At 38.7% G+C, this 23,125-nt stretch overlaps 1 protein-coding gene across 2 annotated transcripts in view; it reads left to right on the top strand.

The window, feature by feature from the left end:
- clip1b (CAP-GLY domain containing linker protein 1b) overlaps nucleotides 1-23,100 on the top strand; it is a 32,193-nt gene extending 9,093 nt beyond the window's left edge. Inside the window, exons 9-23 of one of the 2 annotated variants that reach the window (XM_058617998.1) lie at nucleotides 137-197; nucleotides 1,025-1,129; nucleotides 2,483-2,644; nucleotides 2,755-2,850; nucleotides 3,799-3,856; nucleotides 3,950-4,047; nucleotides 5,500-5,574; nucleotides 12,054-12,160; nucleotides 15,933-15,978; nucleotides 17,073-17,116; nucleotides 18,087-18,192; nucleotides 18,308-18,473; nucleotides 18,562-18,614; nucleotides 18,732-18,844; nucleotides 19,242-23,100. In XM_058617998.1, the coding sequence (XP_058473981.1) occupies nucleotides 137-197; nucleotides 1,025-1,129; nucleotides 2,483-2,644; nucleotides 2,755-2,850; nucleotides 3,799-3,856; nucleotides 3,950-4,047; nucleotides 5,500-5,574; nucleotides 12,054-12,160; nucleotides 15,933-15,978; nucleotides 17,073-17,116; nucleotides 18,087-18,192; nucleotides 18,308-18,473; nucleotides 18,562-18,614; nucleotides 18,732-18,844; nucleotides 19,242-19,476 (1,525 nt within the window). In that variant the 3' untranslated portion in view covers nucleotides 19,477-23,100. The remainder of the gene's footprint in view (nucleotides 1-136; nucleotides 198-1,024; nucleotides 1,130-2,482; nucleotides 2,645-2,754; nucleotides 2,851-3,798; nucleotides 3,857-3,949; nucleotides 4,048-5,499; nucleotides 5,575-12,053; nucleotides 12,161-15,932; nucleotides 15,979-17,072; nucleotides 17,117-18,086; nucleotides 18,193-18,307; nucleotides 18,474-18,561; nucleotides 18,615-18,731; nucleotides 18,845-19,241) is intronic. The other variant, XM_058618000.1, reaches the window with a different exon arrangement.
- Nucleotides 23,101-23,125: the final 25 nt, after the last annotated feature.

Genomic DNA, 23,125 nt, shown 5'->3' with positions numbered 1-23,125 from the left:
TTTGGAAATGTAGCACTGACTCTGCTGATGGATTTAGTTCCAATTGAATTTACAAAAAAAACATTGCATCTGAAGCAGCATCTAATGTTTCAAGTCGAGGTGCTACTTTGGTTTTATTATTTTCGCTGTTTGACAGAAAAGCGGAGGATCTGCAGTTTCGCATGGAAGAGGTTTGCATCACCAAAGGAGATCTTGAGGTATCTATCTGTCTGTCTTCATCTCGACTGTTTTTCGCAAATATTTCATCATTTACTGAGTATTTTAACTCGCTGGTTGGTTGAAGAATTTTGACACGACGTTATTGCTTCAGTTCCCATTAAAACAAACCCTCCTTTACACCAGTTTCACAAGTTTCGGGTTTTTTGCTTTGTACTTTTCTCCGTTCAGTTTTTCTTTAGAACCTTTAGAACTAGGGTGCACTAATTTACAGGACTGCTTGGGGCTTTTGATCGAGTCAGTCGTTTTGAGGTTTTTCCTTACTGCACTCTTTGAATGTTTCATTTCCTATCTTGTTAGGACACACTTGTCTTCCTATTTCTTTTATGCTTGTTCATTCATGCTTAAATCACCTTCCCTCCATCTCTGATTTCTCTACCCATGTAGAGCACTTATTTTACCGTCCCCAGTCTCATCATCTTTTCATGCCCGTTTTTGAGAGCTGTTTTTGTCCTGCCTCGCCTTCAGTCTGCCTACATGCTCCAATCCTCCTCTTCTCTGTCTGTATCTTTGTCACTCTTGAGAGGAAATACTGCCTAAATCATAAGTAAACAAGTGCATCTAGAGGTGAAGTACAGATTTCTGAACTTGAGGTTATCAAAAAGAATTCATTCCTGATATTCCTCACAGTAGAATTAAAAAAAAAAAGTATTTTGTTAACAACCAGCTGATAGAACCATCAGCACTTTCATTCTGACTTACAGCTCTTCTCTTTAAAGTCTCTGTCTTCTTGCTCTGTGTGGCACAAAGCTGGCATGTCAGTGTTGCATTGGTGTGTTCTCCTCTTCCTGCTCTCTCTTACTAACAGACGCAGACCAGGCTGGAGCATGCCCACATAAAGGAGCTTGAGCAGAGCCTGCTCTTTGAAAAGACCAAAGCTGAAAAACTCCAGAGGGACTTAGAGGACACTAGGGTAATGCTGGCAGTCCCAGTCCCACTGCACGACTGTGTGATGTGCTTTTTCCCCCAGTTGGTTTATTAATAATGACATACAGAATGTGTCGAGGGAGCCACAGAGTACAGCCTTTATGAACATTTTCTTATTTATCACAAGCTACTTCCCATGCAGCCTAGTTCGCCACTAGCTCTGGCACAGGGATGTTTGAGTCTTGTCGACCTTGAGCTTTTTCAGTAACTCCTCAATCTTTACTAAGTGATGCATGTGTGCATGAACGTTCTTTTAAAGAACAGATTTTGGAAAATGCCTCTGCTTTTTACATTGTTGGTCTAAAAGGATAAGGCTGGCATCATGCTGCATTCTTCTTATTCAGCAAACACCATAAAAAGACCAACAATGTTTTACTTCTTTCTTTCAATGCTGCCGTCACTGCCCCATGTGTTGCACAAACCACTTATTCCTAAAGATGTCAAACTATACAACCCATAAGTATGTTTGTATACATGTATAAAGGTTTGAATAAAAATGTTCTTATAGCCTTAGGGTGCTTTTACACCAGAGCTGTTTGGACCAGCGTTAATTTCCTCCAATAGCCCCCTTTGTTTGGGCAGGTGTGAAAGCTCATCCGAACTGTGGTGCGGTTCGCTTACAGTGGGGAAGGCAAACGGTCTGCCTCACCTGCTGCTCATACTGGGCAACTTCTTGTGCTCGGTTCGGGCGAGCAGCTATTGTAACTGTGTGGAAGCAAACCAAACTAAAAGAAGGTGTGAAAACTTTCAGCGTTCCCCACATTCAACCTCCTGACTCCCATGAGCAGAACCATGCACCGAACCTTGAGGGACAAAGCCTTCACCGCCACTGCCCCTACCCTCTGGAACTCCCTCCCACTACACATCCGTAACTCCGACTCACTTGTGTTTCAAAACACAAATCAAGACCCACCTGTTCAATATCTTGTTATCTTGAGTGACCTGAAAAGCGCTATAAAATATGATAAATTATTGATATAAGTATATAAGTAATAAATATGGTAAATTGTGGCTGGTTCCAGCTTTTAATGTATAAAGATTGAATGCTTTGTTTTTTATATCATAGATAAAACAATAGATGATGAATAGGGACCTTGCGCTGTTTGGTGCTCAGGCCTCAATCTAAACTCTCTATTTGCAGCCCTGTTTTTTTCATTCATTTTATATCAAACACTGTCACTGAACCATGTTGAAGGTGAACTATAGTAATCAGTTTCTCTGCATTCACAACTCAAAGTAGTATTAGATAAACCAGTATTTGCTACATTCGATACAACCCAGGTCTTTTTCTCTATCCTTATTTGCCCTCATGCCTTCTCTCTGGGACTCTCCACTGCAGGTGGCCACTGTGTCTGAGCGCTCCAGAATCATGGAGCTGGAGAGGGAGGTGGCAGATCTGCAGCTCAGGCTCCGGGCGTCCCAGCAGAAGGAGGACGCTGTGTCTCTGTCCCAGCAACAGATTAACAGCCTCAAGGCCCAGGCACAGTCTCAAGAGAAAAAGGTGTGTGGGAAACACCAAGGCATTTGTCCCTGTTATGGGTGCATTTCTAAGCTCTTGTGATGATGCGTCATTCATGGCTCTACTTAGATGTACGTGTGTGTCACCAACAGGTCAGTGAGCTGAGTGTCGACATGGAGAGCAAACAGAAGGAGCTTCAGTCTCTAGAGCAAGAAAAGAGTTCTCTGGAGCAACAGATGAACAGCCTGGTAAGAGAGGAACATACGATACATGTGCTCAGAGAGCACATACCACTGCAAAGCACTAAAACGCAGATCCACACTAAATACTACATATGGTATCTGCATTACTTGTGAAAATGAAAATCTCACAATGTTAAAGCAAATTTAAAAAAAAAAACAAAAAAAACTCCCTGTATACACCCTCTTAATGGGATCTTCTCCAGATGACACCCCACCCTACTTCTCCCCAAGTTTCAAGAAAATCTGTTGCATAATCAAAAGGTGGACAGACTGCACTGAAAACATAACCTTGTTGACGGAGGAAATAATCACAAATAAAGTAGAAAGATACAGTAATGGACATTTATTACTCAAGTAGATTTGTTATTAAATGTGATCAATTATTTTATTCTAAACCTAGAACAAAAAACAACACAACAACTCAGAAACAATCTTACAAAAAGAAGAAAATGAGCCCCTGTGTAGCCTCTTTTTAATATCTTTTTATATCACAAGAATGCCTTGGCTCAATTGTACCCTCTTTTTTGCATCTTAATGTATCAGCCATCCACCAAAAAGCATGTTGTCAAATCTATGCATGACAAAAACATGTTTGTCAAACACTAGCTGTAGCTGTATGCTACATTTCCAGTGCCAAAAACTATGACACTGAAAAATACAAACGTTCATATTCAAAAATGATGCGTTCGTGTAACATCACCAGCATATTTTCACAAAGCAAGTGTATATCTGTGAGGGTATTGTCTATAACTTGGACTTAATTTTTTTCACTGAGCAGTGTTTTGATCGTGTGCATTGTGAAAGTGGCCTCATTAGGAGAAGCAGAGAAGTAGTTTATCCTCAAACTTTGCATGTTTTCTAAACCCCCTCATTATTTCCCAGTTAGCTCAAGGTACAAGAATGTTCCTATGTAAGTGATTATCTTGTAGTCAGGCCGATGTTTCTCCCTTGCAGAGACAAAAGCTGGAGACAGCCGAGGAGGAGAGCGGGAAGACGGCAAAAACCATGCAAAGTAATCACATCTGATATACTGTAGCTCTGTTTACTTAATGCTTATCACTAATAGTTATAATTATTGCAATTATTGTGACCTGTTGTCTGTTAGAACTGGAGCAGAGTGTGGAGCAGTCACAGAAAGACTATCAGACCCAGAAAGAGGAGAGTCTGTGCAAAGAGAAGGAGCTGAAGACTCAGCTAACAAAGGTATGTAGTTGAATTTTACTCCTCTGACTATACAAAATCCTAGGATACCACCAGCTTTGTTGTTTTCATGTCTGTTAAATCCTGTGACCATTGGCATTGGGATTAGAATGATGCAATTGGAGACAAAAGTTAACAAAACAAGTCTTTAATAGAACAGGCTAACAAAAAACCTCAAAATACAGGGAGTCAAAACACACGTAACAATTTCGCGATACGCATCGAGAAAAACTACAGCAACAAACTAAACTGAAACAAATTGATACAAATTATCTGCATGTGTAGATTAACACACATAAATGAGTGTGTATGGTTGCCTAGGGATCATGGTCCCTTTAAATTGCCGGGGGCTTAGGTGACGTGGCGTCACATGGTGATGGGCAGCACCATCTTCATTTTGGGCACTCTGCTGTTTTGGTGATGAGAAATAAACGCATCTGCGTAGTCGATGGTGGAAATGATCCGCTGTCCTTTACCACAATTTCCACAGGGAGTCAAAACACAAGTAACAATTTCAGGAAACGCATGGGAAAAACTACAGCAACAAACTAAACTGAAACAAAGTGACCTGAAACAAGGGAGGCAGGGATAAGACACAGGTGAAACTCATCAGGGCGGGGCAGACAATCGTAGGAAGACAGGATAGGAAGCAAAACTCGACAAAGTAGACACAAGGAAAAACTTCAAAATAAAACAGAAAACAAGTAAAAGAAAACCAGACACAGAGAACTAAGAACCCAAGGTTCAAAGACAACTGTCCAAACAAAGAGCATGACAAACTGTCGATGACTTTAACTAATACAACATGTGTATGTAATGCTCTAGCGTGTCCTGAACTACATACATGTTTCCTGTATTGTCTGCATGCGTTAATAATTATACTGTATGCTTATCATAGCATTGATTAAACAACAAATCTAATGGTGGCCTAAGACCTTTGCACATTACTGTATGTATTTGACAGGTGTAGCTGCCAGGGACTTATCCGATTTTAGATTTTACAATAAAACACAATAACCTACAACTTGTAAATTACCATAAAAATTCAGCCAGTGGTGTTCCTAACCATAACCCATCATGTTTAGTTTGTGACCTCTCTCAGGAAAGCAGCCTGTCAAAGAAATAAAAACACAACTTAAACATAATCATCTCACAGACCCTCAGCTTTATATGACCACTAGACTAAACTGTTTATAAAGTACTAGCTGCAACTCATGCAGCTTCAACAACCATACAATTCTCGGTTATTTGATGATGTAATGACATTTTTCCTTATTATACATATTGAAAAACATCAAAAGATCTCCATGTGTAAGTCCCCAACATGTGTGTGTGAATGACTGATATACTGAACACCATACTACTAAATAGTGACATTCATTCATTTATTTATTTATTTATTTATTTATTTATTTATTTATTTATTTATTCCTTCCTTCCTTCCTTCTTTTCCAGGTCACTGAGAAGTTGGAGAGGACAGCTCTGTCACTGGAGCATCTGTCCAATGAGAATAAGAAGCTGGGTACAGAGGTGAGTAGAAAGTCCTGGCAGGGGCATGTATGGTAGTGATGAAGCTGCTGTCAGCAGCGTCCTGTTTTGGCTAACCTTCTGTCAGATGCTGCCACAAGCTTTACCCTTCCTCCTCACAATGTCAAATCATGAATGCATTTCTTAAGCCAAAGAACCACCTCCTTGTGTGAAAGTGGCTTTAAACTTCAACTGCTACGGTTCAGTTTAGTGACCCACTTTTGCAGAACAATTGACCTCAGGCTGGATTAGCAGTCTTAAAAGGGAATTTATTATGAAAAGTCAAACTCAAGTCCAATGGAGGAGGATGATGGGCAGGCAGTGCATAGAGAGTTGATTTTTCCAGGATCCAGGGCAAGCAGAGGCAAGTGAATGGAACAGGTGTTAGCTGTTGACTGAAATGACAATGTTTGATACTGTTTTTTATAATTAAGTCAAATGTAGAAAACACTATATGCTGTACTTCTTAGGCTGTAGTGAGCTTAAAGTCACAACTCTTCATGAGAGGCATGTCTGTGAGTGAGTGGAGTGGAGTGTCTGTTGTTACTTGATTTAATTTCAGTCAGTCAGACACTGACTGAATACTTTTAAATTGATCACAATTTCCAGTGAGAAGGAAAACTGCTGACTTTTGTCAATTTTTCCCCTAAAACCAAAAACTCTCAATGGAGACAAATAAAAGAACAGCTGACTAAGATGAGTGTTGACTTTGGCTCTCAGTGTCATTTTAGCACACACCATCTGCTGCTCAGCCCGTACGTCCTCAGATGAGCAAGTCGGAGGTTGAATTGTGCTTTCTATTTTTAATGCTCTAACAGAAAAAAGCTTTTCAGTTGAACACTGACTGGTGCATTTAGGAAAATAGGTATTATATTAGGTAACAACGTGTGAAGAACCAGCTTCCACACTAACAATGTGTTATCTGTGACTGGAGCATTTTTCATTCATATCTCTGCACAGAATTCTTTCAAATTTAGCACAAACATTCACTTGTAATGAAGGATGAACTGATTGTATTTTGGTCATCTTAGACCACAGGTTACTCTGACTGCACAATTGCATGACTTTATTAATTTAAGAAGACTTAAAATTGGCACAAATGTTCACTTGGACTCGTCGGTTAACTTTACAGTCAAGGTCATGGTGAAATCATAAATTATATTTTTGAACATTCAATTTTAATTCAGTAGGAATTGTGTTAATTGTCTTTTTTTTTTAACAAGTTCACCTGGGAATTTTAGTATAAATAGATCTGGGTTTGCAACCCGGTTCAACCAAGAGAGTTTGCATGTTCTTCTCGGGTTGTCTTGTTTCCTCCCACAGTCCAAAGAACATGCAGAGGTGAATTTGAACCTCTAAATCGACTGTAGGTGTGAATGGGTGAATGGTTGTTCGTTTCTGTATGTTGGCCCTGTGATGGACTGGTGATGTGTCCATGGTGTACCCCTCTGTCAGCTGGGTTTGGCTCCAGCAACCTCCACAACCCCCATGTTATGGATAAAGTGGTAGACAATGGATGAATGAAGAGGCTTTCATTTGGAAAAACAAAACAATGGTGAACTGAAACTGTTGTTCATGGAAGCGTTCAACTGCTGTGCAGTGATTTCTTTTTTTCTCGTAAACCTTCAAACTGAGGAACTTACCTCATGGAGCCTAATTCACGTTGCCCCTGTGAGGAACTAGTTATTTTGGCAAACACGCTATAATTTGCAGCTTGGATTAGAGCTCCTTCCTTACCTTCTTGCTGTTGTATTACCCCTCCACATTTGTGTACTAAAAAGCTGAAGCTCTGACGACATGTATAATGTTGTGGCATGCAGAGAAAGCTTGATGAACTCATGCATGTGCATCCTCAGCTCAGTGAAAGGGTTTACACGTGCACATGGACAAGTTTAGCATCTGCTGCCTGCAGGGTTTTTGTTGTACACTCTTATCAGGATCCCACAGTCTATGGCTCTCTGGTGCCCTCCTGCTCTTCGGCTGTAAATTCAGTTTACCCCCCCACTCGTGCTGCTTGTGTGCTCCAGATGGTTGGCCTCATGATGGGTTGAAGATTAGAGCTGAAGCTCAGGATTGAATGTGGTAGTGTTTATATTCCTTATTCCGTGGCATGAACCTTTTTAATGCACTGTATTTCCGCCCTGCAGCTACACTCCTGCTCTTCTTAGTCATAAATTGAAGGAGGGAGATTCTATCTGTTTTACATTTAAGAGACTGAATTAATGTGAAAACAACATGTGAGAGCGCTGTATAACTATATCTACAGTTTACTACCTCCCAAGAGCATTTTAAAATAGAAAAACAACACCGTAAACTGCCCCTTTGTGACAGTATAAAAGCTTTTAATGGCATTATAGCAAATATATGAACATTCTGAATGTTCATTGATCTATTTATCAAATGCTATTAACACTCCTGAAGGTAAGGTACATTGCTGAATAAACAACAGTTGATTTCAGAGAGTTCTTTCTGGGTGAACTCATGCAGCTGGGAAACCTAAAAGCAGCAAAAGCTTAATTATATACATAAAATAAAAATCTCCAAAGACGTAACAAAATATGAACATCATAACAATGGTTAATGCTAAATAGAGAAGTGTGGTTGGATATTTTTCTATAGTTGAATTAATTTGTCATCTTATCACCATTATGAACAGATATTATGCTTATGGTTGAAAACTCTTCAAAAAAATAGCTCTCTGTCCAGTTGCATTTTAGACTGATGATTAAAGGTGTTATCGATATTATAAACTGGGATATTTAAAGGTCTTTTGACAGAAGACTAAAAATAACATCAGCATTATTCAAAGGTTAGAACAAACAGAGCAAACATATTCTTCATACACATGCACGTGTATGAAGTCAGCAGAGAGAACGCGATTATCCACTGAAGCGCTTTTAACATCTGCATCGTTCCTCCACTTAACATATAATGTTGTAGCCTGTGATGTAATCTTGCACGTGTCAGTGTGTGTGTGTGTGTGTGTGTGTGTGATATGATGACGACGATGATGATGATGATGATGCCGCCTGGTTGGACAGAACATTGCTTTAGTTGGCTTGACATTGGCCTTGTGTGCTGTTCAAGCTTCTGTCGTATGAAGAACTTCACTGACAGTTTGATTCATCTTTCAGTCCATAAGGGAATGAATCAGAAACTCCTTTGATTACTGATTTATTACTTGTCTTTATTAATATTATTGTATATAATATATAATAGAAAGATGTTTTAAATTTTGACACATTCTAAAGTTCCTTTGATGTGGCGTTTTCCAGTGTTTTTTCTCTTGATTATATTGGGTTTGGGACTTTATAGCAGCTCTGATCTCACCTTCTTCTTCATCCTTTTTGACGAGGTGAGACTAATTGATCGGAAAATAATCATTGGATGTAGCTGTAATCGTTTTGGTTTTGAACATTTCTCTGTGTAGCTCTGACTCCTCTGTTTCTGAAATGTAATATTCATGAGGGACACGAGTATGAATACAAGCATTTAACTTTTTTTGGTGAAATGCTCTTATACCATCAAAAACATCGTCTATTTTTTTGCCACTGCGCCATCATTCATATTCATACTTCCTCCAGCACTTCCTGTGAGATAAGATAAGATAAGATAAGATAAGAAAAGATAAGATAATCCTGTTTTGTCCCACAACGGGGAAATTTAATTTGCTACAGCAGCAAGACAGTCATGGCAAAGGTAATAAATAACAAACATCTATGAATGTATATAGATGTAGATGTATATACACATTTATAGAAAAATGTGTAGACAATGTGTAGTGTAATGCAGTCACAATAAAACATTTACTTGGTTTTATTTATTTAATAAGGTATACACATATACTATTTGTATAATATATAATATTATCAACAGTGTAGTGAATATTATTGGGGTCAATCAGCAAGACAAAACTATTTTATTTTTTTAGGTTTATAGGTCACGTATTCAGGCTTTAAAAAGGCTTTTTTGTCTTATGTGTTGAGTCAAAGTTATGATTAATTTTATATCACATTTTTAGTCGTGACATAACGTAGTAACAATTGTGCAGAAGTCACAAAATTGTTTTTCTTTCCTTTTTGTTGATAAAAATGAGCCAAGTGAACTTTGAACTGTGATGTATTTCCAAATTTCACAAATTTAATCCGATTAAAGTACTTTTTGCTCAGGTGTGTTTATATAGTTGGAGAAAATGAAGGATGAAGGATATAAGACACTCTATATTGATATATTCTTATACCATCTGTATACTGTATGTTTAAACATAGTAATGGAAAAAAGCTGCCAAAATGCTCTGTGTTCTAAGGGTTAAAGGACATTGCAATTATTAGGTCAATAATAAGTGTTCTACCATTTTATTGACCTGACAGATTTGTTATTTGTGTACAACTGCTACAATCTCAGAAATAGCGTCAGCGAGAAGTGAGAGTATGATTGGCTGCTTGCATTGTTTTTATCTGAAATCACAGCAGTCGAATTAAGGTTGAGAGCTAGTGATTTACCATGAATGAAGGGTGAAGCCTTCAGAGGCGTCTGTGCACATATGGCGTCAGCAAGCGAGGAAATTAGCTGGGTGGGGGTGAGTGTGGGAGGGGCTTATTCAGACTTACATAATGGCTGTGCTCAGGTCCTCTTTAACCCCACAGAGAGAGAGGGAGAAAGAGAGAGAGAGTGTTCTGCATTTGCCTCAGTTGTGCACGGTGGGGATGAGAGCTGATGGTTTATTGATGCTTGTGTTAGTCTGTGCTTGTTACACTGTTGAGAGAGGAGGAGTGAAGGCGTTGAGCAAGTGGACATCCATTTGAAATCTGGCAGTGTTGTAGGAGCTGTGTGTAGGTATGGACATAGCTGCTCTGTGTCAGGGTTACCCCACTAACCTCTACTCACCTCACTATCAGGTAGGCTGCAGCATTCAAACCGAACCATCTGTGGCATTGAATAATTGCTGTTTTCTTTGGTGTTGATGTCAACTTTCATGCATTTCAGCTGTGTGTGTGTGTGTGCTGTATGCTGGTGTGTATTCACGTGCAGAATGCTCGTTTGTGTCCTCTACAGTCTCCTCCTCACTTTGAAAGTGTGGCTGAACACTGACACTTGTCACGACTGTGTTTTGGAAGCGTGTGTCACACGTGAAGCCTCCAAAACACAGCTGATGACACACTCAGCAACGTGTTAAAGAAACACACTGCTGACGCTCCACAGCGAGAGTCATTGCACGGGAGTTTTTGATGCAACTTGCATCAAAGGCATGGATTTCAAAGTGGTACGTGTTAATGAATTATTGACGGGTGGTATGTCGAAACGGCTGCTGTCACAGCGCGCTGCACATGTCTGAATTTTGGATCCTCGCATAATAAAACACAAACCTTTGCGTCTGTTTATTGTTGTACATAAATACAGCAAATTCTGGTGTCTGCTGACTAATCAGTGTTTTTGAAGAATGAGCTTTTATTTGTGTTAATGTGGGCAGTATGTATCTTGTTTAACAGCTGCTTTTCCTCAGATGCAAGTGCCTTTTTTGGAGTGTATTAAATATGTTGGTGCCTCACCAAACTCAAACTGGGAACTGAGTTTATGGTCAGCATCTTATATACCCACAGTCTGCATCTATTGTGATATATAATATGATACATAAAGAATGAATAATTTCAATTTTTTTTGATTGTTCCATGTTCTGTATCAAATTAAACTGCAATGCATAAATGTTTGAAAGTGTTCATATCTGTAGGTTCTCATGCTTACATTATATTATTTCATATTTTGATGGTATCTTATGTGGCAATGCTCCATCTTGTTTTAAATTATTCAATGAATTTTATTATATTACAGTTTTTCATGCAGTTTGTTTAAGAAAAATACATATTTCCCCAAAATCTTTCAGATCTGTTTAAAGACTTTGCTGAAAGAGATCTAATGGCTTATTAATGCTTAAATGCTTCAGAGCTCAACACATTTTTAAGTTTCCAGTCTTACTGCCACAGTGATATCGTACATCCCTGTGTTCCACAAATAAACACGGTGGATTTGGGATCCATTTGCTAATTTAATAAGATAACAATCATAAAATAAGTATCATTACCATCTGAGGCTGACATTTCAAAAGCAATTTTCCATTCATTTCTTGTAGCTTTACATTTATATTGCATTATGTACAATATACAGCATGTATAATACATGGAAGGGTCTTTCTTATCTAATGCTATACACATGTATGATGTTGTTAGAATGTTTTCATCTTTCACAATATTTTATGTTTTCAGTTTTTCTCTGAGCCCATTTAAAAATAGAGTAGAGGGACAAGCACCTGGTCCCACACAGTTCCACATTAAATACACAGACATCACTCGTGTGTGTGTAATTTAACTTACATAAAGACTAAAGGATTTAAAGGATCTAATAATAAAACATTAAAACTTTGTTTTGTGTAAATACTCCATACTCATCTTGACTTTCTATCCATCTGTGTTTGTTTCCCCTCGCAGCTCGAGGCTTTAAAACAACACAACTCCAAATACCAGGAGGAGCTCAATCTGTCGAAGGAGCGGAGCAGCTCGGAAAACCAGCGCATTGGAATCCTCTGCAAGGAAATGTAAGTAGTCACAGTAAATAATGTGTTTCTTTTCCCCTGTAAATGTTGCCCCAAATAGCCGCTGCTGATGATTAAAATATCCAGTCTGAATTGTCAAGCATTTCACATTTTAATTTCATGAAGTCTGTTTTGACCACAACTGAAAAGTCAAGCGTGTTATTCAGGTGGCAGCGTGTGTAACCCTCTAGAGAGATGCCTCCACTTGTAAATATGCTGCACATTGTTGTGTAAGGCCCAGAATGAGCTGCCGTGGAGTACAATACTCATTAAAAGGCCGTTATGGCTCACATATAAACATTTCCACGCCGTGTTTGAGTGCGTACTTAAAATACCAAGTTTAAGTTCCCTACAAATGCTTTGGAATGAAAATAAGATTATGGAAACCAGCCATATTTGTGTAATTCATCACAGTTAATCCCTTGTCTGCATTAATGTCTTGTCCCAGTATCATTTATTATGGAAGAAATTAATTGTTTGTATTTAAAACAATTACTGCCCGCAAACTCTGTTTATGTAAGTTTGTAGAAGTAGTCCGGAACTCTTCCCGTCGACATCGGACAAAATAATTGTAATTATTTTAAGTTTATAATCTGACAAATGTTAGACACGTACAATTATTTTGTCGGATGTCGACGGGGGAATTTTTTTTTTCCAATAAACCCCCTCAAATGTTACAAACTGGACCTTTAAAACGCCTCATAATGGTTTATGAGTTCACTGCAATGAATTGCACATCACCATTTTTACTTACTTATCTAAATGAGCATCAATATTCATCCACACTCTCTGTGTCATAACTGCACAGACATCACAAAAAAATATTTTTAGATTCACTGGGACTTGAAATTGAGCCCTTGAACACTCACAGAAATCATTTTTTATTTATGGAATATAAAAGGCTGATGGCTGAAAAACCTCAGGCAGCTGTTTGTGGTGGAGCTCCAGCCTGATTCTGTGTCTATTTACAGACCTTGTGTTTATGTGTGTGTTTCAGTTGTGCCTGTGTGTGTGCGCGCGTTTGTAAGTGGAAATATGTTGTGTGTTTTTATGCAAGTGCTTTGATTCGTCACATCATTGCTACCACAGCTCCCCTGAGTCATCGGCGCTCTGCTCTGTGACATCAGAGCTCCAGCTGGATTTAACAGTCTAAATTGTAGTTTTTTAATTTAGAGCTTCCTGCAGGAGGAGCAGCACTGGGAGACAGAGACGTCACCAGAGCCAGATTTATCCACCTTTAGGAGCACTTACTTTTTGTCTCGTGCCTAAATAATAACAAACATATGAAATGATTGAACATGGAGGGGTCATGTGAATAACCACTATGGCTCAGTCACATTTTCTTACCCTCCTCCTCCATCCTGTGTTGACCAACAGTGTGTTTCTTCCATCCGTCCCGGGGCCATGTCCCTCCTCACTCAGCTGCTGTTATGTAATGTAATGGCTCTGTGTCTCCTCCTGGAGCCGCCTGGCTCCAACATGGCCACTGTGTGTGTGTGTGTACTTGTATTTGGTCCTTTTTAGGACCTTTTCTGGCATAAACACTGACCTTGTGAGGACCAGTAGTTCTCATGGAGACCAAAACAATACGTATTTATACATAGAGTATATGTATATATATGTATTTGTGTATATGTATATATATGTATTTATACATATATATGTATATGTTTATATATATATGTATATGTATACATTTATATATACATATACATATACTCTATGTATATATACGTATGGAAGAGTATTAGGGCCACATGTAAAAAAAAAAATTAAAAATTGAAAAAAGGAAAAAAAAACCAGCATGAACTCTGAGATTAAAGTCAGAATTCTGCCTTTTTTCTTTGAATTCTCACTTTACGTGACAAACACACAAACGAGTGACTAGTGACTTGTAAAGCAGTTGTTTTCAGTGTAACTGAATCATTAGAATCAGTCAATTAAAATATTCATATGTTCAGTACTTCCTCCATGACCGGAGCAAAGACTGTCTGACACAATCACTGGACTAACATACAGTGGCAGGGTTTGTGCTGCCGCTCACGATCAGCAATGCTGTCACTAAATACACCAAACTCCTCTGTTAAATATTGAGATTTTAGACATTTCCCTGGTAATTGTTGTAGATTAACCCACGTTTTTAGGATTGTTAAGTCTTTCTAACTGATCTACAGTTCGGCATTGTTTGGCTTGGTTCTTGATTCTCTGCTTTTCTTTTTGAGGAGCAGAGAAGTTGTGATGAGATTGATGCTCAGTGGTACAGACTCCTCAGTGATAGGAGTCTGTGTGACATTTCAATATGAAGAACACAGACGTATAGTCTGGCCTCGCTCTATGCCGGTCATCTCCTGCTTGTGTGTGTGGAGTGCAGGATGCTTCAGTGGCACTGAAAATGTAATTATGAATCAGGCAGCTTAATATTTCACCCAGATGGTGCCCAGACTGGACTATTAGTCACACGTTGCTTAAGAGATCTTTATTGGACACAAATCTTAAGAATTACCCACGTGGGGCTGAACTCAATTTCTCCAGCAAAGTGCTTTTCTTTTCACCCTGCACATTATTATGCATACATTCTCAGACAACACTGTCTGATTTTAATCATATGTATGTGCTGGGGTGTATAGAGTAGATTATTGTTGGGTTTGCAGTCAGCAAATCCTTTAAGATGTTTAAAACAGCAGTGTGTGGTCGTCTACATGAGCAGCAGAGATGCACCAACAGATGGCTTTTTGAAAGATACATCATTGTGGCAAAAAAAGCCATAACAGACGAGATATATCCAATTTCCTAAATAAGACTGCTCGAATGCCATGGGTTTGACATATTACCAGTGGCACAGCCAATTACAGCTGGACAGTGACGTCACTTGCCTTTCTCCTGCTGCTGCTGAAGTTCACTAGGAAACCATAGTGTTCCCAAACGGCAGAGCTGAAAGAGATTGGGGCTCCTCAAGGCTTCTCCTCACTGGCATTCTCCATACGAGGCTCGCCTGTGCTAATGTCACTTAATTTAGCTGCTCATGTCGCGTACCGTTACACTCCTAATACTACCCATTAAGTTTGTTTGAATAAGTGTATAATCAACTTTAATATAAGAAAGGTTTGCTTTTTATAGCCTGAGGAGAAGCCTTTTATATGTACGTCAGGCAAGAGTCTTGTTTGTGGAAGTCCAAATAGACAAACAAAGAAGAAGTTTGAGAGAACCATGATGTCACTAAAGAAACACTGTAGTTCAGTGATTCCCAAAGTCTGGTTCATGACCCACAGCCATGGTCATACATTTAACATACATGAAATGAAGCTTTAATTAATTAAACAAACATCCCTTTGAAATGTTTCCTGTACCAATTCAAAATGATATTAGTTGTTTTATCATATTTACAGTATGATTAACATCCAGTAATTCACTGAAGAAAACACTTATTTTGTTTATTTGTGGATGATAAGAAAGAGTCACATTTTAAAAATGTTTTTGATATCCTGATGAATAACACTCTCAGTTACACACACGTCACAGTAATGAGAGATTGTCACATGTACAACAGCAGTATACTGCTTATAATCAAATGTAAAAATGCATGGTAAATGTTTAGATCATAGTACAGTAACTGTGGGAAGTCGAGTTGATTTTGTGTTAATGTTGCACAGATGTGAGCACACTTGGATTTAAGCCTCATACTATAGTGTTGATCCTGACACAAATACACTGTAACAGGAACCTTATCACTTATCAGTGAGTCTCTTCCTCTCCTCTCTTCTCCTCTACCTCCCAGTGAGGAGCTGAAGCTGGCCTCCCAGAAGTCGCAGCATCTCGAGGAGGTAATGACCCTTCCTGTTTTTCACATAATGGAAATACTTTCCTTCATCTTGTTATCGCCATGGATGTATTATAAGAACTGGATAGAGCTCCGCCCATTTGGCTCCATTCATTTCTAATAAACTGTGTTACTCCCATAATGCCTCCTGGCTCTGCGCGTTCATGAACAGCCAAAGGCATGATGGGAGTAACACAGTAATAGATTTAATATAAAATGTTGTTTTTTTTACAATGTTATATTTTGTATTTTCTGTATTTGTAAAGTCTTTTTAAAATGTTCATCCACCTCAGCTCGTCAATTTGGGCCTATACTGTATGATAATAATCAAAGTTGCTGTAAACTGTGAAAAAACCTATGAAAAATACAGAGTGTACATTGTGGTGTTAACTTTATGTTTATTTGACATTATCAAACTTATAGGTAAACACATTTTTACATAGTTTTATTGTCAACAAACGTTACTTTCACATAACTCAGGGCTTTTATATATTATTCTCCAAATACAATAATGACAAAAATTACTTTTTAATTTTACCAAAAAATTCCAGTGCATATTAATTGTGAAGTTTACAAATAAAGCTCACTATTATCATTATTGTTGTTGTCATATTAATACCATTCTTACATTGATATTATATTAATATAATGATCATAAAACCAGAAAAGCTGCAGACTCACGATCATATTATTAGGAACAATAACAACGTGTTCCAGAGTGTTCCAGAGTGTCTCCTCTCCTCAATGAATCCACACAGCAACTTGTTAATACATCGATAAAAAGTTTGAATAAATGTGAATGGACAACGATTATGGACCTGCTTCTTCGTAATATCTTTAAAATGTAAAAGAAAAACACCCCATCGCCTTAATTTATTCACATTTCCCGTAAAGTTTTCATATCGTACGGTTCCCTGACAGTAGTGCCGTTCACGATATGCCACATGGCTGCACTTTGGTGTGCTTGTACACACCTGTAACGTCACTCTGGGAAATAAGGGCTTTCTGGCCTTCTATGGCCTTTAGGAAGGTTTTACAAATATGAAACTCCATGAATTAAAAATAAATGCCTTTATATTTGTTGTTTTTGCCTCTTAGCACAATGATGATCACAACAATCAACAGCCAGGCATGGCCACCAGGTAAGAGATGAGACATTTGAATGTATCCTTCCTTTATTGGTCGTGGTCTGACTTTGTATTTAGTAGAAAGTCTCTCTCTTAGTTCTCTCAGTGTGGCCATTGGTGCCTTTTGAATATATTATTTAATGTATGGTCTAAAGTGTGTGTCAGTTTGATGATTTTTATTACAGATGTCATTATTCTGCATCTGCTTGGATTATATTCTTATGGTAACAGACCTTACCATAATAATATATAAATATAATATAATATAATATAATATATATAAATATAAAAGCTAAGGAAAGTTTCCATTAAATTCTTTATTCATTTTGAAAAGAAATCCCTTCAAATCAACCAAAGGAAAAAAAAGAAGCCCAGGAGTGTTATGAGATAGCACAGATTAATAATCCTAGTTTACGATGAGTATTATAACATGTTTATTTATTATATCACTGTTTTTTTTCAGTAATTTTATCCAGTGTTGTGTTTCAGCTTTATATACAGTAGCACACTTGTTTTAGTTGCAATATTGTATACTCATACAGTATCTTATATGGTGTCATTGTTTAAGCTTCTTAAATGAGTATTTTCTTCATTTCTTTGCTCTGGATAACAAAAAATCATTAAAAGTTAATCATTTTGGTTTGTGGACAAAAGAAGACATTTGAGAACATCATCATTTCCGGGTTTGACGAACACCGATCAACATTGAGAACATCAACATCAACATCGAGAAAATAATCCACAGATTAATCGATAATGAAAATAATTGTTAGTTGCAGCTTTAATTGTGATATTATGTAATAGTGACTTGTCTGCTCAGCTGTTTTTCATGGAGAAGAGAACAACCCACAACGGGATCAACACACATTAATCCAGATTAACTCCAGATTAACTCCTGAAATAAGAGGCAAAGTGTTGTTGACAAAGGTGAAACGGTGGACACATCTTACGCTGTTTATAGTGCAAATGTTTGATTCCTCTACAGAGAAACCATTTCTAATCAGGAAACACAGGAGGAGATCCATCACCAGAAATCCACTGGAGCCTTAATCTCAGACAAAGATCGGGAACTGGAAACTCTGAGGAATGAGGTGCTCACTCGTGACTTTCTCTGTGTTTTAATATCTTGAAAAGTCTCTGTTGAACTGCTATTATTATTATTATTATTATTATTATTATTAATAATAATTGCTCTGTTGGCTGCAGATTGCAGTTCTGCGAGGAGAAAACGCCATGGCTAAGACCCTGCAGTCGACCATGGAGGCTCTGGAAAGAGACAAAGCTCAGCTGCAGAGCCGCGTTCACAGTCTGGAGCAAAGGCTCAAGGCAACGGAGGCATCAGAGGAGGAAGACAGGGGAGCTCCACTGTCAGGTGAGAAGATAACATTTGGAACATTCACACTGCTCTGGCTTCTCGTTTTGGACCTGTTGAGTGACTTGTGGCGTTGTGGTTTGTGCAGGACACGCAGCTCTGGAGCAGCTGAGGGACGAGAAGGAGTTTGCTGAGGGACAGGTATGACTGTCTCTCAATACATAATTAATGCTGCTGTCAAACCACTTCATGTTCCTGCCTCTCAGTTTCTCCTCTGTGTCCACGTGAGGGTGACCTGTGACTTCACTGTCTGTGCAGATCAACTTCCTGAACAGTGTGATTGTGGACCTGCAGCGCAAGAACGAGGAGCTGAAGATCAAACTGAAGAAGCTCGCGCTGGCCGAGTTCAACGGCAACGAAGGGACTGATGGGTAAACAATAACACAGATATACAATTTGCACTTTACTTATAACATAGTTCAGGAAAAACACATTATAGCCACAGTTTCCCTGATTAACATCTTGTGCTAGTCAAATATGTTTATGTTTACCTGCCACTATCCAAACACTGCTTCTTTTACCGTTAATAGCACTTGTTTCACAGTAAATCAGTCGTACATTTACCATTTACTCTTTATTCCTAGACTATTAGTGTGCACCACTTAATAACATTGTAATTGATAACATTGGATACGTATGCGTCCATGGTTCTTCTCTGACTTCTCTCTGGAACAGGATGAACCCTGAGTTGACACCACTCCCAGCTTGAGGTTGAGCAGTTTTCAGTTTAAACGACAATCTGAAATATCTCGTCTCTTTGTTGCTTAGTTTTGACGAAGGCGTGTCAAAGGAGGAGAAGAAGGCGACGCCCCGCCTCTTCTGCGACATCTGCGACTGCTTCGACCTCCACGACACCGAGGACTGTCCCACTCAGGCCCAGAGCCCCGACTCCGTCCCCCACAGCACCTACCATGGCAAGGCATCAGACAAGAGGCCCTACTGTGACATCTGCGAGGCCTTCGGTCACGCCACGGAGTCCTGCAATGACGACCAGACCTTCTAGAAGCAGCAGAATCTCTCTCTCCCTCTCTCTCCCTCTCTCTCTCTGTCTCCCCCACTGCATTCTAACCCCTTCATCTTACACTCCAGCGTTTCTCTCCCACAGTCCAGCCCAACATGGCAGCAAAGTTCTCCATAGTGTATTTTTATACTTGTATTTATGCACAGCACTAGTAACCACTGGTCTTTACTCCGCAGCTCTTTTCACCCAGAGAGAATAAAACTCTTCTGTGACGCGGCTGCTCGTCAAAATACGCTGCTTCGGTGCAATATTGTTTAATGTTTTTGACAAAAGGCGTTCGTCTTCTGCACTCGTCCTCTCTAAGAGGTTGTTTTCAAAAAGAAGGAAACGTGATTTTTTTTTTAAAATATTTTGATGTCTTTTAAGGCTTTATAAGCAAATATTAGCAAAAAGCACAGTTTTGACTGAAGGTGATTTGACTTTACGTCGCTGTTCTCAGAGAGTGACACTGCCACGTCAAACATTTTATTCATGTTTTATTCTTTGTAATATTTATAAAGTCACGTCTTGAAGGCCACTCACATGAAAAGAAATGATGGAAAAAAGAGAGTCAAACGTTTTAATATTTCAAGCCAGCAATTTGGAATATTTGAAGGGGGGGGAAGTTATGAGACATCCATACTGTATATTATTCTCAAAACACTAACACAATTTTCTTGACATATTTAACAACTTTTAATGCGCTTTATTCTAAAAATATGAATTTCACTATATTTTCACCTGAAGAACGATAAACATTCCGACTAAACTCTCTTTAAGACTGTTATAAAAAACATTCTCCACACATAATGACACATTTATTGAAATGTAATTGTATTCTTAAAACCATGTGACTGAAATCTTATTTTAATATTTTAACCTGACTCTATTTAGTGGCCCTAATATTCTGCCCTCTGCCTCAATGTTATTCCATTTCAGGAAGCTCAGTATTGACCGTGGTAACCCCAGAAACAGTAGCTTTGACACGTCGGTCAAATAATTCTTATTTTTCTTGTGTCATGTGACCACAGTGAGAGCCATAGAACTGCCGTTGTGGAGATTTTCAGTCCGATCTCACAATCTTCCTCCAGATTTGTGTGGTTTTGTTGAAGAAGTTCCTTTTGTATCTTCACTTCTAAAAACTCCTTAAAGCCGCAATTTAGCAAGTCTGATCGCTTTTTCCTTCTTTTTCTGTACGGAGCTCCCCCTACAGTTTCGGAGTACATATTTTTACGTCACCACTGTCTACTGTTTTCTCCTCACTGTCCACTGATGCTCCACCCTCCCTTCCCCTCTCCTGGCCATGTGCATTTGTCAGAGTTCCCACTCCCTTGGTTGACATCAAGGTCCTTGAAATGCTTTTCAATTCCCCTTAAATTCAAGGACCGAGATCGGAGGGCAACTCAAGAGCTGCTTCGCCCATGGCGTCCACTTTTAATCGCTCAAGTGATTGTCTTTTGGATCTTGGTTCAAACCAGTCTATTTTCTTTGCTAAGAGATCTTGGAATTTTCATTTCCCAGGCATCACATAATTTGCTCTCTCATTGTTCGGCGTGGAATCTCAGTGGAGAGAGACGGTGGACAGCATCCACAACACCGCTAGTAATGACGACTTGACTTGATTTGTTCTGCATAGGCCTAGTCTACGCACATCAAGCAAGGCAGGGCATACATTTTGCATGCTTCTGTGAAAAAAGCCGGCCTCGCTTGCTCTCTTCTCTGCTTCTTTTGCACTGGCTCTGCCATGATTAACGTCTAAAATAACACTATCACTGCCTTGATCTTACAGCCGGTACCTGGCCAGGGTGTGCACGTGTGTGTCGTGCCGTGAAGCAATTGGTTTTCTGCTAACAGACGCAGTAGGGGATCGAAAACTCCAGAAACTGCTCCTAAATAGAGCTCTTATTGCGATTATTTTCTCTGCTACTGTTTCCAAGGTCACATGCGAACGATCTGTTTTTTTTCTCCATTAACCTTTGCACAAGTCCGACATGTACATTAATGACTTATAGAGGATTCTTTGTCGTTATTGATGGAGTAAATTCATTCTGTTATTTATTGTCTAATCTGTCACTAACCAGTGATATTCCGTGGGGAAAATAAGCTAGCACTGATACAAACATATAACCTGCATAGTCTGTACTGGGACGACTGTAGTTAGTTAGTGTAGGCGGGGCTTTTCTAAAAGCATCTGCCTCATCAGACCAAACTGCACAAGCCCTTGACTCGCTTCGATTTGCACTGTCCACTTTAAAGGTTCAGCAGAAACAAACAGCTCTTTAATGTTATCCTTCAAATGTTTATTTAAAGGTTATTTTTGTCAGAATGGTCTCGTTTCTTACTGTCCTCTTTAAAGTTTGACATTTTTGGGAAATGTTATTATTTGCTGTTGCATGACAAGGTCTCAAACTCAAATGGGCAAGACTGGATGCTCAGTGCCCCCCAGGTCATTTGAATTTGAGACCCCTCTTTACTGAAGATGCGTAAAAAAGAACAGCTTTAACTTTTATGGTAAATGCTATGTGTGAGATTAGCTGAGCACAAACCCGGTCTCATATAATTGTTGGCACACACTTTTAAAGGTCCAGTGTGTAAGAATTAGTGACATCTATTGGTGAGACTGTAGACTGCATCAAATGGAAAACTCCTACAGCGTAATCCTTTTCCGAAGAGCTTCAGGGAACAGCCCTCATAAAGCAAAGACATTGCTTGAAGAACATATAAAAGGCTTATTATTTTAAAGACTATGAAAGAAACCAAAGTATTTTTCTTTTAAAGTGATTATGTACTTATTCAAACATACTTATGGATAGTTTATGCAATTTCTGCCAGCATCACATACTGGACCTTTAACATGCTACTGCTGTGTTTACAGGTCTGAGCGAAAAAGCTGCATTAAGTCTTTAAAAATTGGGGAACAACTTATGTAAAATTTTGATCAATATGATTAAAGTTTGAAGTTTAAAAAGTATAATTAAAAAAGTGGAGATTGCACTTTTGTTTGCTGCTTCTCAGCTCCAGGCTACATTAGCTGCTTGTCAAGTTGCATTGTGCATAACACAGGCAGCAGTTTTTAATCGTATATAAATAACCTCAGCAGTGAACTTGTCTTTAACAAACAGACAAAAAGCCAATGGACGAAATTTCCCTCCAAAATACCAAACTGTTCTTTATAGAAAACCCTATATTTTGACTTATCTTGTTCTGAAGCACAATTTTCATCATATTGATCATATTGAATCTCCCAGTGTAACCGTGTATATAATCCATGACTAACCACTGACACGAGTCTTTGTAAATACTCCCAAGTGTCCACAGAAGCGTGGAACAACAACAAAGCTTATATGTGAACTACATTTTATTTTTCTGCCCTGTTCTTATAAAAGCGAGGGATAAATACAGAGCCAGTTTGTATAGACTTCAAAACATTGTGTACTTTATAAGTGATGTCTAATTATTGACGTAATGTTTTATATATGTAACAGTTTCAGGCTCCATCGAATCACAAATGGTTTCCAAATGTCCAGACCATTTTGCAGATGTTGATGTGATGTGTCAAATTGTCACTGTTTTCTATGTACTGTATACTCCTGAGCAGTCCAATAGAAATGCTACCAACAACAACAATTCTCTTTGTGTTCTTCAATTTTCA

Source organism: Solea solea, chromosome 19 (genome assembly GCF_958295425.1).
Source record: "Solea solea chromosome 19, fSolSol10.1, whole genome shotgun sequence".
NCBI classification, from domain to species: domain Eukaryota; kingdom Metazoa; phylum Chordata; class Actinopteri; order Pleuronectiformes; family Soleidae; genus Solea; species Solea solea.
Note: the sequence above shows the minus strand (reverse complement) of the source record. Positions and strands in the feature narration are given on the sequence as shown.